The sequence below is a fragment of the Nelusetta ayraudi genome, unplaced genomic scaffold, assembly GCF_046127955.1.
Source record: "Nelusetta ayraudi isolate G7.1 ecotype Tasmania unplaced genomic scaffold, CSIRO-AGI_Nayr_v1 ptg000011l, whole genome shotgun sequence".
Taxonomy (NCBI): domain Eukaryota; kingdom Metazoa; phylum Chordata; class Actinopteri; order Tetraodontiformes; family Monacanthidae; genus Nelusetta; species Nelusetta ayraudi.
The window spans coordinates 11963055-11975851 of record NW_027466061.1 but is presented as its reverse complement, the minus strand read 5'-3'; the positions used below and the strand labels follow the sequence as shown (position 1 = coordinate 11975851).

General features: G+C 44.7%; 1 protein-coding gene across 12 annotated transcripts in view; it reads left to right on the top strand.

Annotated features, from left to right (window-relative positions):
* Positions 1 to 12797, top strand: part of st3gal3b (ST3 beta-galactoside alpha-2,3-sialyltransferase 3b) — a 49581-nt gene that overhangs the window by 8612 nt on the left and 28172 nt on the right. For 3 of the 12 annotated variants that reach the window (XM_076020996.1, XM_076020993.1, XM_076020995.1), the window contains exons 2-6: positions 2046 to 2192; positions 7656 to 7721; positions 8225 to 8266; positions 10026 to 10068; positions 11444 to 11536. In XM_076020996.1, the coding sequence (XP_075877111.1) occupies positions 2072 to 2192; positions 7656 to 7721; positions 8225 to 8266; positions 10026 to 10068; positions 11444 to 11536 (365 nt within the window). In that variant the 5' untranslated portion in view covers positions 2046 to 2071. Of the gene's footprint in view, positions 1 to 1307; positions 1452 to 2045; positions 2193 to 3422; positions 3481 to 7655; positions 7722 to 8224; positions 8267 to 10025; positions 10069 to 11443; positions 11537 to 12797 lie in introns of those variants that run through there. The other 9 variants (XM_076020998.1, XM_076020999.1, XM_076020997.1 and 6 more) reach the window with 9 other exon arrangements.

The following is a 12797-nucleotide window of genomic DNA, read 5'->3' as shown; positions in this document are numbered from 1 at the left end:
ACATTACATATACACATATATATATATATATATATATATATATATATATCTTTGCAGCCAAAACAGTTTCATAGTGTAGTGGTGTTGTTTACTAAATTAAAGCATCCGAGTATTTCCTCTACCACCATCTGTAACTTATGTCTCAACGACATTAGTTGTTGGTGGTTCCTTGAACATGGTACATGGTGTTCGTACAAAGTGTCCGGGGGCCCCATTGCGCCAACCACTAAACTAAACAAAAACACATGAAATCAAATGAATCAAATCACCAACAGATTCCCCACTTCCTACTCCCAGTATGGAATACATAGAGTTCTATGTACCGTATATTTCGGACTATAAGCCGCTACTTTTTTCCCACGCTTTTGAACCATGCGGTTTATGCAAAGGTGCAGCTTTTCTGTGGATTTTACTTCACCCGCCAGGGGGCGCTTTAGTAGGAATTGCAAAAACGAGACAAGCGTCGACACGGAGAGCAAAACTGACAGACTTTAATGGTTCCAGTGCGCATGAAGAACAAGTGACAGCGGTTCGACGTGTGTTCAGTGGGTTCAGTGCGCAACTTCTCTGTTTTGGCTCTCGTCTGTATGTTCTCTTGTCTTTATGCGCTCTGTCTTTGTGAGTTCCGGTGCGTTGCTGCCTCAAGTTCTGGTCCGACTCCATACCAATTAACCGAGGTGACCAGCGGGACCCCGCAAACAGGATCCGCGGTGCGAGTCCAGAGTCGCAGGCTCGCAGCCGCCGAACCGATCCGCTCTGCGGACCCGTTTCCTGACGAAACACCTGCGGCTTATAGTCCAGTGCAGGCTATATGTACACATTTGTTTTCCCCCCTAAATTTAGCTGGTGCGGCTTATATTCTGGTGCTCTTTATAGTCCGGAAATTACGGTAGCTAACTATAAAGTGCACTAATAGCCACATTTTTTTTTTTTCTTTTTTTTTTTTTTTTTAAAGCGGACACTAACATTTGGCGGCATTAAAAACGTAATTACGGTCGCTTGATTGAAACATCCCATAGGCAAGTTGTAATAGATACATTGATGAATGGATGTACACTTATATGTACATGTTTGTGACAAGTACATATTACAATAAGCGTCCACATTAGGAAAATAACGCTTGGCTCCTCTCGCCTTTTCTACCTTTGTGTCATTGTGAGTGTAACACATGTTGGGATATGAGACCGGATGAGTGACCACAACTGATAAGCATAACCGTCAGTGTGACCATATATGAATTGCTGACCTCTATGTGGAGATCAGGATGGTAACTCTTCAACGCGGCGGTACAGATGAGACACCTCGCCCAAACCTTTGCTGACCATTTAGCCGTGATCATCATTAACCAGGCATAGCAACCAAACGTGTTATGATGCTGCAAAGTTCAACCTTTTTGGTGGTCGTCCCTGATGCTCCTAACACTGGAAGAGGGTAAAAAGGCAGTAAAGGCTGTAAGTGTGGGAACGTTGGTTGCTTGCTCTTCATCAGTGCTACTTTGATATTTGAACAAGTGGCTTGATCAGTGGCTCGTCCTCCAAAAATAATAATAATAATGATAATGAATAAATAAAATTACCCTGCATTCCATGTGTGACAGACTTTAGTCACGCCCACAGGGTCACAACCGTTTTTACTGAATATTGGACCAAATCAGACAAATTTGTTTTGTTTTTTGACTCTCAATTTAGAAAATTAAAATTACTTTTTAAAATGTCTTACCTGTTATGAACATGAATGAATGCTTGTCTTGAAAATGTAATGTCCGAACAAAGACATCTCAATTGTCTCAATTATTGTAAACATAATTTATTGAGTTATACTTATTGACCACTGTCATAAGCATTGAATGCTTCAATCTATGTGCTAACAGTTACTAAGCCAGGGAGAGCTCTACGTACCTCTGACCCAGTGATGATGTTCTGCTACACAAATGTCATGCGGTCTCTCTTCCCTTTGTCACTTTTGCTTTTTTGTTGCCTCCAGTCGGATTTTGCTTTTGGGATTGTGCAAGTACTAAGATCCCTGTCCCCATTTACCACTTTCAGGTAATCACCTGGATGGTGCCATGTGAATGACTGTGAAAATGAAGCCCACACACAAGCTGCTGTTCGCCCTGTGCCCCATGCTGGTCTTGGGCTTTATTTACTACTCCTCTGGGAAGCTACATCTCCATGTGTGGGGTCAGAAGCCTCGTAAGTGCCACATCACTTGACTCTCACATTTATTCGTCACACTACCCCCATCATCTTCATTGCTCCAAGTTGTTGTGACACAGTGTTTGTGTATTACTGAACAAGCTGTCTGATACATGTCTTTGTCTGCCACATGTGCCTCTTTGCCCCTACTGCGATGGAACTGTCTTGTCTTTTCTGAACTATTTTCTGTATGTTTGTGACTCAATCCTTCCTCCTCCTTCCTCAGGCATTAGATTAACCCATCATTTGTTCCACCAGACCACTAGATGTTGTGGGATTTAGAGTTTATCCAGATTTTTTGTGCATTGAATCTGGGTTGCCTCATCTCCTCTCCTTAAGAAACAGCCCCTCAAGTGTAGTGATAGCTCTCCAGCCCCGCCGCAGGAATAGTTGTCTGTTGTCTCTAAATACCACCCGGCTTTGTCTTGAACAGTTGGGTGGATAACTCCACCTGATTTTGCTGATGGGAGGAAATTGCTTTTTGAGAATTCCAAACTTTGGATAATGAAGGTCTCAAAACTCTTGAAGCAGCATTGTGAAAACGGCACTTTCACAATGCTCTTCACAAAACAGATTGAAACCTTTATACTGTGCCTTGATCATTCACTCCCCCAGAGTATGTAGTGGTAGTGTACTACAAGTGTGATACACCATTCTTTCTTTTATTTAAAAAAAAAGGATAAAAACATTTCTTTAAATTTTCTAATTACAATTGGTCAGTCACAGCAGCACCTACGATGACTTGTTTTGGTGTGTGAGAAATGTAGGAAAGTTAAATGATCTGTACTGCGGTGAGGAAAGACTACTACCACTACTAACAAAATGGAAATGGCTGCTATCAGCAGTATTTCCTGGACAGATTAAAGGTGTACACTTCAATTTTATCTATTGCTTCTGGCAGATACATCACTTTTATTGCTTCAGACTTGGATGGTGTTTCCATTGTTTCTTTTCTGCTTCCACAGGGAAGCTTTGTAAAAGCAGTACTTGAGAGTAAAGCGTGTGGTAGTGTACAAGATGCAGTGTTTGGAGCACAGGTTTCTAGTTCCCACAATATTGGCTTGATCACAAACAGTGACAGTCATTCAGAAATTTAAAAGAAGAGGGAAATAAGACAGCTTGCATGATGTCACCAGAACCCTCCGCCAAAAATAAAAAAAAATGAAAAAAAAGTTGCGCAGTGTTAATGGAGCAAGCACTTTGTGGCATTTCTCCACTGCTATACAGGCACATCTTCCACATCCTCCTTTACGGATACCCCTGCTGTGTTTGGGTGTTGGTCACAGTAAGTATGCTGGTTGGGTGTTGGATATGACTCAGTATGATTTCCTTTTAACTCTGGGCATCCTGTGTCCATATTTAGAAAAGTGTGCTGTGCAAATGTGCATACTTTTTGTGTCAAAGGGTTTGCCCACTGTTGAAAAACATCTCCTTTGGCAATATGATGCTTTGGTTGTCAAAATGATTGTGTGTGTGTGTGTGTGTGTGTGTGTGTGTGTGTGTGTGTGTGTGTGTGTGTGTGTGTGTGTGTGTGTGTGTGTGTGTGTGTGTGTCAGAGAGAGATGTCGTGCAAGCTGCTTGAAACACATGTCCTAATCCAGCAGAGGGGGCTGAAAGATTTCTGCTAGTGAGTGACTTGTGGCCCCACCAGTGCTTCACACTGGGAAACACAAGGTTCACTCTGGAAATGAACTACTTGTGAGAATGAAAAGGGACATCATGTGTTGAAAGTGTGAAGCTTGGACAAAAATGTTGGACACTCCTCAACTCAACTCAACTTTATTGTCAAACATGGCATACATACTGGACATATGACATGAATGACATTTCAGTCCTCTCAGACCCACGGTGCAATAGGCAAAAACAAAAACAAAAAGACAAGGCAGGGAACATCCTCTGTCCTCTGTCCTCGATAGACTCACTTTTTCTGTGTGTGAGCCAATTTCGTTTCGATGACGATAAGAAACTTTGGCGTGCAACTGTTTTGGTTACATTGGTATTGATCACTGCAAGGGCCAAGGAGAAAAGCTTGAGGTTCAGGAGCGGAAGAAAAAAACATTTTGAAATAGGAACTTCCCATTGGTCTTGGCTCTCTGAGATGAAGGAGAACCTTGTCAGCTGTCCCTGTAAAGTGAACCTTGGGAAATTTGTCCAACGACCAGACAAAGTTGATGATACACTTTTCAATCAAGTAGCAGTTGTAGCAGACATACTATGATAATTGTGTTGTAAGATGCTGACACAAGCACTCTGTAAATGTGGAAGCAGAGTTTACAAACTGAAAACATGATGACTAGTTGCCGTGGCAACGCTCAGCTTGGCAAATCAATATTTGTTGTTGCGGTAGATATATTTTTTGATCATTTTTTTTTCCTTTTAATGAGCCCAAGGAAAATTTTGGAAGATTTCCCACATTGTTTTCCAATGTAACGCTCCAAAGCCTCCTGGCTGCGCATTATCTGTAACGTTATGTATGTCAACAACAGCACTGTGTGGGGAACTTAAAAGGCCTGAACGATTCTAATAGAACAGGCACAGAGTTGTTTGAAAAGGTGACAATGTCAGTGGTTAAAGAGCTGGAAATGTGTGATGTGTAACTTGCTACGTTGTTGTGCTAAGCTGTGAATTCTGAATAACAGCCCCCCTGAAATGATTTCCTGCTTTTAGTAAAAGGCAGCGATGACTCGGAGGTGTTAACACACCTTGACCTGACCCCTGTGTCTGGTGGCTCTACGGCTGAACTGAACGCTCAACAATTTGCTTCAAAAATATGTTTGATGCACCAACAAACTTGCTGTGGCCCACAGCAAGTTTTTTTCTTTCTATGAGTTTAAACCAAAAACAAAGCAGGATTCTGTTGTGTATTCTGGCAGCAGATGCTTGTTTTGAAGAAGCTCAGTGGTGAAAGATGAGCATGCAGATGGCCCGTACTGCCCTTTAACTTGGTCCGCAGATCTATACTGCCTTACTGAGAAGATCAAATCTGGATAATCTTTCCTCTCTCTTGTCTCATAAAGTGCTTTGACTCAGTCACTGCTCAAGGGACAAATGGAATAGACGTCAGGGTTTTCCTGGCTCAAACTGAGGCTGAGGTGGTCACAAACAGTCCCCCCCCCAGCTGAGTGACACTGTGCACATATGGGCATGTATACCCTGCCTTAAACTGGCTCAAAGCCAAACACTTTATAAGCAAATGTTTTGTATTTTAGGAGTTAAATAAAGGTGCCCTGTTCAACATTGAATGAAGCCTATATATACAGTGCATGTATTCATTTATAAACTTATAAACTTTCGGCAATAAAGTTCTTAATATCACTGTGTAAATATAAAATCTAAATGCAAACTTATTTTACAGTAGGCCATTTTCCGATGCAGTTGAACATAATGCAATAGCGTTTTCTTTCACAACCGGAAGTAGATGATCTGGGCCCGACATTTTTAATGGTGTAAAATCTTTCCACCCTCTCTGTGTAGTCGAAGGCCTCTTGGTCTGGTCGGTCAGTAGCGCCTCTCCCACTCAACCTGGATGCTTTCAGAAGCTCTTTACCTCTGCTAATACAATCAACTGCACTCTCAGCAGCATCCCCAAGCGGTGCTCCCAGTTTACACGGTGAAGAGATTCCGTGCCTGCCACATGCTGCACACCCTTGAGCTGTTGGCTGCTGCCTCCCATGTTTATCTTGCATTGGACTCAAACATGCAGATGTGCCCTTTGATTCATTTCTCATTGCTCTCTCACAGAGAGGCTTCATGGAATCACTTTAGGACAGTCAACCGCCTCCACAAAACAGCAGTTGCGCAATATCAGATAAAACTTTTTTGAAGTACTGACAAAAACTATAATCTGTTCATTTATTTTCATAAAAGTTTTTATGATACAATCTCAGACTTAATGCATGATTTATTTTTGATTCAAAATGAATGAGAAAAGGCATTGATACATTTGTTGCAGATTCGTTTTTCCGTCCTAATTAGTTATGCGTTGACAGAATGAGCCTCTTTTAAAAACAAATCTAAAAAGCTTAGTTGTTTTTTTTTTCTTCAGTTTTTTGGGCGCTAAATCTTTTCATGAAAATGCTTTGGCTGTGGCATAACTTATTTGCCCTGCAACTGCTGGCTGTTAGAGGAAAATTTGATTTCGCCATTTCTTAAAGTCCGTCCACTAATAGGAGGGGCTCGGTCCTTCCATTTTCTGTCCGAGGAAGGTTCAGAAGAAGTAGGAAAAAGAGACAAAAAATCCACCACAAACTTGGTGTTTTCTTCTGAGGGTGTTTCCATTACAGAGGTCTGCAGAGTTCTGCAGCTCCTTGGGAGTTACTGGCATGTCCAAAGCTCCTACCATAATGAAGCACAATAAATAAAATGAGGAGCCAGCCAAGCTGCTTGGCTGCCACTTATGGCTTTGGCTGTGGCAGGACAGAAGCCAGGTGCATAAACCCGCTAAACCTTCTGTTTTTATGACTTCTGCGTCACGCAGCAGTGGCAGTTGCACGTCTCTATTTCTTGGGTGACAGTATGTTAAAGATGTAGTCTCAGACCTTTGTCAATTCTGCTACAGCATAAAGCCTTCAGTCAACGAAAAGCTCTCTATCTGTCTGTCTATGTACCTCAAGACATGATACAGGACGTGCGCGCACCTTTATCTTTAGCACTTCAAAAAGCCTACTAATACAACCAGGAGAAGCGTTTCATCAAAGTGGAACAATGGCGCTCTCTGCTGGTGAACAATAAAAATACACACAGTGTGTGACGTGATGTACATACAACCGCAATATTTGTTTTTCCTCAAGAGACACATCTCCGAGGTGTTGGGGATTTCCATTTCTAGACCCTGAGTTGAAGTGGTCTGGTCCTCCTCTTTGGGGATTTAAGCTACCATTAGCCGTTAGTTGTAGTTTTTAAATGATGCACCCAGTGTCTAATATTCTAGACATGGTGATGTCTCAACCTTTGCCCTGTAGAGCTGCCGGCCTTACATTGTGAGACATTATGTCTACTTAGTATCATGTCTAAGGATTTGTCAATACCTAGGTTAGATATGTTTCACAATAGTCTTTAAATACACACACACACACACACACACATACGCACACACACACACACACTTGAGTCAGCCATCTGATGCGTCAGACTAGTGGGACTTGTTAGTCGTCCTTTCAGCTCTTTAAGCATTGTGCATGTGTTGAGCGGCTGCTCTGTGGTGTTGGATAGATGGTGGGCTGGGCTCACATCACGTTTGGATGTTTCGACTCTTCTGCCTCTGCGTCTGCCTTTTGTTTGCCTCTGTTCTTGTGTGTAGCCGCGCTGTGTGCTTTTGGTTCAAGCTGATGCTGACCAGCTGTTTTGTCAAAAACCTTCCCTGGAGCACCGGGTTGCCAGTTGTGTGGTTGTTGTGACGGCCACGGCCTCTGCAGCTCCTCACTGATCACCTTCAGCGTCTTCACCCCCTTTTGTTTTCAGAATATCATGCAGAAGAGAGAGCTGTAGTCCTGGCTAGAGGTGCTGCAGTGAAACAGCGGCGAACAGGTAGACGGATGCTCTACCTTCTTGCTCTGGGCGACTGCTAAACTCATGCTAAAGCGAAAGTGATTCAAACCAGGTTGTTGATCCCCTTTCAATCCTTGCTAACTGAACAGTGATCAAACTTCAATTTTTTCTTCTTTTATCCATCTTATCTTTGTTATTTAAAATATTTCAGTCGGCAAAATCGTAGCGCTCGCTCATCTGTTTTGTCCTTATGAGTAGCCTTCGGTGGGTGTAGCACTGGTTTAATGACCACAGAAACACAAAGGAGGTTCTAGCCTCTTAATTTTCCACTTCATGGGGCTCTGAATGAAGCTTTGAATGAAGAACGGAGATGTATCGTTCAGCCCGCTGGGATTAAAGCTATTAACCTCTCCTCATCCTCCGCCCTCTCCTCTCCCCGCTCTCTAATGTCTGGACTTTGCCTCTGGTCTGATTCTAAAGTCCACTCCTACTGTGTGAAGGCAAAGGTCTTTTGTAGCTAACTGACCATTTTGTTGTTTCAGAGCTGGATACGGACATCGGCGTGGGACGAATAGTAGGCTCAGGTACATCTGCAGCCCCGTCGCTTTTCCCCCAATTTGAAAAAGAAGTCTGCTTTAATTGTTGCGGGGTGTCAGTACCAACATCCTCCTTTCAAACACCAACAATAGTATTCCTCGAATCCAAAACTTGCCAACCAGAACTGTTCTTGAAGGGCCATCATATAGCCATCACCTCTCCTGCCTCTATTTGGTTCTAATCCAATGCAAAATAATGATAACATCGGAGTTGGAAAAGAGATCTCTTTGCTTAGAGAAGCAGAGAGATGCTATACCATCACTGATCCCAGTCTTCATCTGGAACAGCGATCTGAATGGACCTCTATGTTGCTCTGACTTCTAGAGTGCCAACCCAAAACTAGTCATTCTTTGCATTTCCACACACTGCTCCGCTCTGCTTTGTTGGAGCATAAATCTTAGCATTTAGCACTCACTGAAATTATTATTCAGAATTATTTCCTGCAATCTGTGGATGCATTACATTCAGAAGTCTGGATTTATTTTATTCCAGCCTATAACTGCCTCTAAACAGGAAGAGACATTTGAATCCCTCCAAGTTTTAAGAGTTAATAAACAAACCTGAGACCTCGAGAGGAGTTGCTTCTCCTGGAGTAACGGCACTTTGGTGCAACACTGCCCTCTGCTGGCTTGACTTGGTAAGAAAAACGAAACCATCTGGCAAGAGAGAAAGCGTTTGGTCTCGATCCTTAAAGGTTCCTCAGTCCACCATCTGTCCCACTGTTAGGACACCGCCGCTTCCGTTCCTCCTGAGCCGTCGACTCTACTCGCCCCCTGGCTGCTTCCTGCTTCATAACAGAAACACACACACACACACACACACATCACTGGCTGCTATGGCAAAGTCCCCGTCCAGGACAGTGCTTGGATCCTTCCCGAACCAGCTGTCATGCATTTCCATTGTGCTTTTTTTTCTTTTATCTTTCTCTTCCAGCTTCTCTGTGAAGACCAGATCCACAGTCATGGGAGTAATGCTCTACTCTTCCTGCTCTCAGCTAACACGCTCTCATGTTAGCTGACACGCATAGATTTTCGTAGTTGACGACCCTGTTGCGCACCTTAGTACATGATTTTTGTGTCCTCTAATGGTCATTTCTCCATACCCAAGTTGTTGTGCTTCTACCTCAGCGCTTCCCCAGACACCTAGTGGCTGCCTCTGTGGTTGTCCATAGGTGATCCCTGACTTCTTTTCTAACTTTTACACTCAACAGATTGTTTTGGCTGGCTGGCTTCTCCCCTAACTCGGCCTAACATGTGCTCACTTCTTGGTTCTAATTCCTCTTTTGTTTGACATTCACCGTGTTGTTTTAGGGATGCAAGATATGGGGGATTATTTATTTTCACCTGCTGTCGTGGCTCTCAATTTCCCGTAACCCGTGATGGACGGGGGTCTCTAATATTTTCTTGGTAGGAAGGTAGGAAAGGCCACTGCTTTAAGGGTTAAAGGGTTTTATATCCTAAAGTCACCTTTAAATTGCACCCAACCATACACTGATGATTTGTCGGTCATGTGTATGTATATCATGCATCCCTGACCCTTGTTCCCGCGGCACTCTCGCAGGTCGTGTCTTCACAACTACGGCCAAACAGGCTGCTAGTTGAGATTGTACAGACTGGATATGCAGAGCTTTCCTTTCGCAGCTATGTAACATTTGAGCTCCGCAGATGAAACACTTTGACTCACTTTTCTTTGTGACCTGTGTGTTGACGGATTCTTTGCATCTCTGTCTGTGTCGTCCCTCCCCAGTGTACGATAAGCAGGGCTTCCTACTCCAGCTGGACACAAAACTGTGAGTACTGCTCCCTCTCATAAACACTTCTGTCACTAAATGCAGCACACACAGCGGCCCGCCGTCACGCGCCGGCTGCAGTTTCTAATTGGCTACCTTTTAGAGCAGCTGGGTTCTCACTCAGACCTTGACCCAGCACAGCAGAACATTCATTCACACAAACTGCACTTGATCCATGAGGGAACATGAAACGTGAAAACATAAACGCTCGCTCAATAAATCTCTCATGATGTATGTGCACGTATATTTTATTTCATTTTTTTTTTAAACAAACACAAAGCATCTAATTGAAGAGCCCGGTTGACAAATGTGCAGATTTAATCATCAGTTTGAGTAATGCTTGACGAGATCTGTGTGAACTGAGGGTTTTTCCCCCCCCCCTCCCTGGTTGCTCCGGAACGGCTGCGGTTTGTCGAGTCATTACGCACCTGTCAGCATGTCACCGTGTGTGTTGGTGTGTGTTGGTGTGTGCACAACACCCTCAATTGGTTTGACGCTCCGGGTCTGAACCGCAGCGATGAGGCCCTCCGCCCGAGCCCTGCTGCTACCCGCACAGGCCAGAACCCGGTGCAATCACCACGCTGGCCTCTCATAGGACGTCTGTCCGCACCACACACACACACACACACACACACACACACACACACACACACACACACACTGTCAACACGCACTTTCAGGTGGTTCTCACACGGTTTCAGTTTATCTAGCGCGACTACTCATATTACAACTACTGTCGTTAGTTACTCCAGCAGGCCGCGTCGCATGCAGCAGTCTGATTTATCCTAAAACGTGCAATTAGTTTGCAGCTCGGGTCATTTATTCCTACTCGCGAGGTGAGTAATTGGAAAAATGCCACCAAACATTTTTAATATACCCACCAGCTTTCGGCCATTTGCCTGGTAAAACACAGCGCGTTCGCACAGTGCAGCTTGAAATTCATCTGCGGAGGCACAGTGCAGCTTGAAATTCATCTGTGGTGGACCGTCTCCTCCTGCCAACTCTGCCTCCAGGTTGTGCAAAGCCCCGGGCCTCTCTCCTCGCTCCCTGTTTATTTGAACTAGATTCATGGCAAGCAGCGGGTTATTGATGGTCACGCTAGTAATCGGGAGGTTCCAGGTTTTTTCGCCCTGCCAGCGTGATTATTTGAACAAGAGCTGTCGGCTTTGTCTCGCCACACACAAGGTGATAGAGCTGTTGTTGAGTTCTCCAACTTCCTAAGCAACCCCATCTTTTTTCTTCCCCTCCCCGCCTCCGCAGCACATTGTTTGACATATGCAGTTTCTGAGGCTTGGAAATGTGTCCGTGTAATTGATAATCTGTTGTAATGATGCGCCTGACAAATTTCTCCCCCTCTCGGCTTTTTCGTCTGCAGGCCACCGGAGTTGGCGTACAAGTACGGGAACCTCAGCGAAGGAGTGTGCAAGCCGGGATATGCATCGGCCAAGATGACCACCATCTATCCCAAGTGAGCTCCGCTTTTGATTCCTACGCATATTTCTAGGTAGCGGTGCGGACGGCCTCCTTTCAAGCCTCTCCAAGGCCTCCACGTACACGACCGGGAGAGCCACAAACAAATCATTTTGATTTGATGTCGGCGGGAGAAAAAGCTGAAGCCGTTGCGTGGACATACCACAGCGCATGATGTCACTCCGCAGGCCGGCTCGGCCTTGAGGGTGTTGAGCCAGGAACAGAGAAGGCCCCACATTCCCGTTCCATCGTAGCCGCTTCCAGCCGCGTTTCCATCGTCTTATCCGCTGCCACAAAACCCGACTGTGTCCTTGTGATCCCGCAGTGGCACAAAAGAAGCTTTTGTCACTTGGGCACAAGATCTCTTATCTCTGTGCTATCAGATCTAGAGCCTTAGAGGCTTTTTCTGTCAGAGATGCCGAGACGACTTCCTGTCCTGACTCACCACAGGCTCTCCGCCGCCCAATACACCCAGTCCTCCCCAGCTTCCGTGGCCATGCTCTCAGGCCGCTGATTTCAGCCTGATCTATAGGTCATTGTGCCAGCAGCATTCCAGCGGTGGTGCGGATAGAGGCGCTGAATAATAACCAGTGGTGCTCCAGTGCGACACTTCACCCTGTTACAGTCTGACAAATAACATCTAGTTGGTTAGTTTTTTCTTCTAAAGTTTTGTTCTAAACTCTTGTCCTGGCACGAAAGCTGGACCATTTCCTAAGTCAGTTGGATTTAGTGCACACGAAAGTGGAGGCAAAACTTTAGCAAAGTGAGCATGTCGTCCACCCACAAATATTTTTAGTACCAATTTTGTTGCCCATGTTTTCATGTGGAAAAGACGCTTAGTTGTGATAAAAACTGCCATTGTAGCAGCAGCTAACTTGTCACAGCCTCCTCTTCCTGCTCTTCTTCTGTGGTTATTCAGTGCAGCTTGGAGCAATCGCCTCTCACTTCTGCCACAGTTGAACCTATGGCAAGTTCTACCTTGTTATGCCAAAAACAATTGCTTGTGGAATCCACTGAAATTTAGCAAAAGCTGAAAACTCATTTGGACACTGGCAAGACGAATGAGCGGGATCACGGAGTTTCAAATCCTGGCGGTCCTGCTGCTGTGCGAGGCGAGTGTTGAGACTCTGGCACTTTCACAGAACTGCCCTCTGTCGATCCGAGAGGCTACGCGTTAACAATGCCCTCCCCTGTAACCACTTCCTCCAATCAGCCGTACGTGTCGGATCAAAGTTCTGCATCACACCGGACCGCCGCTG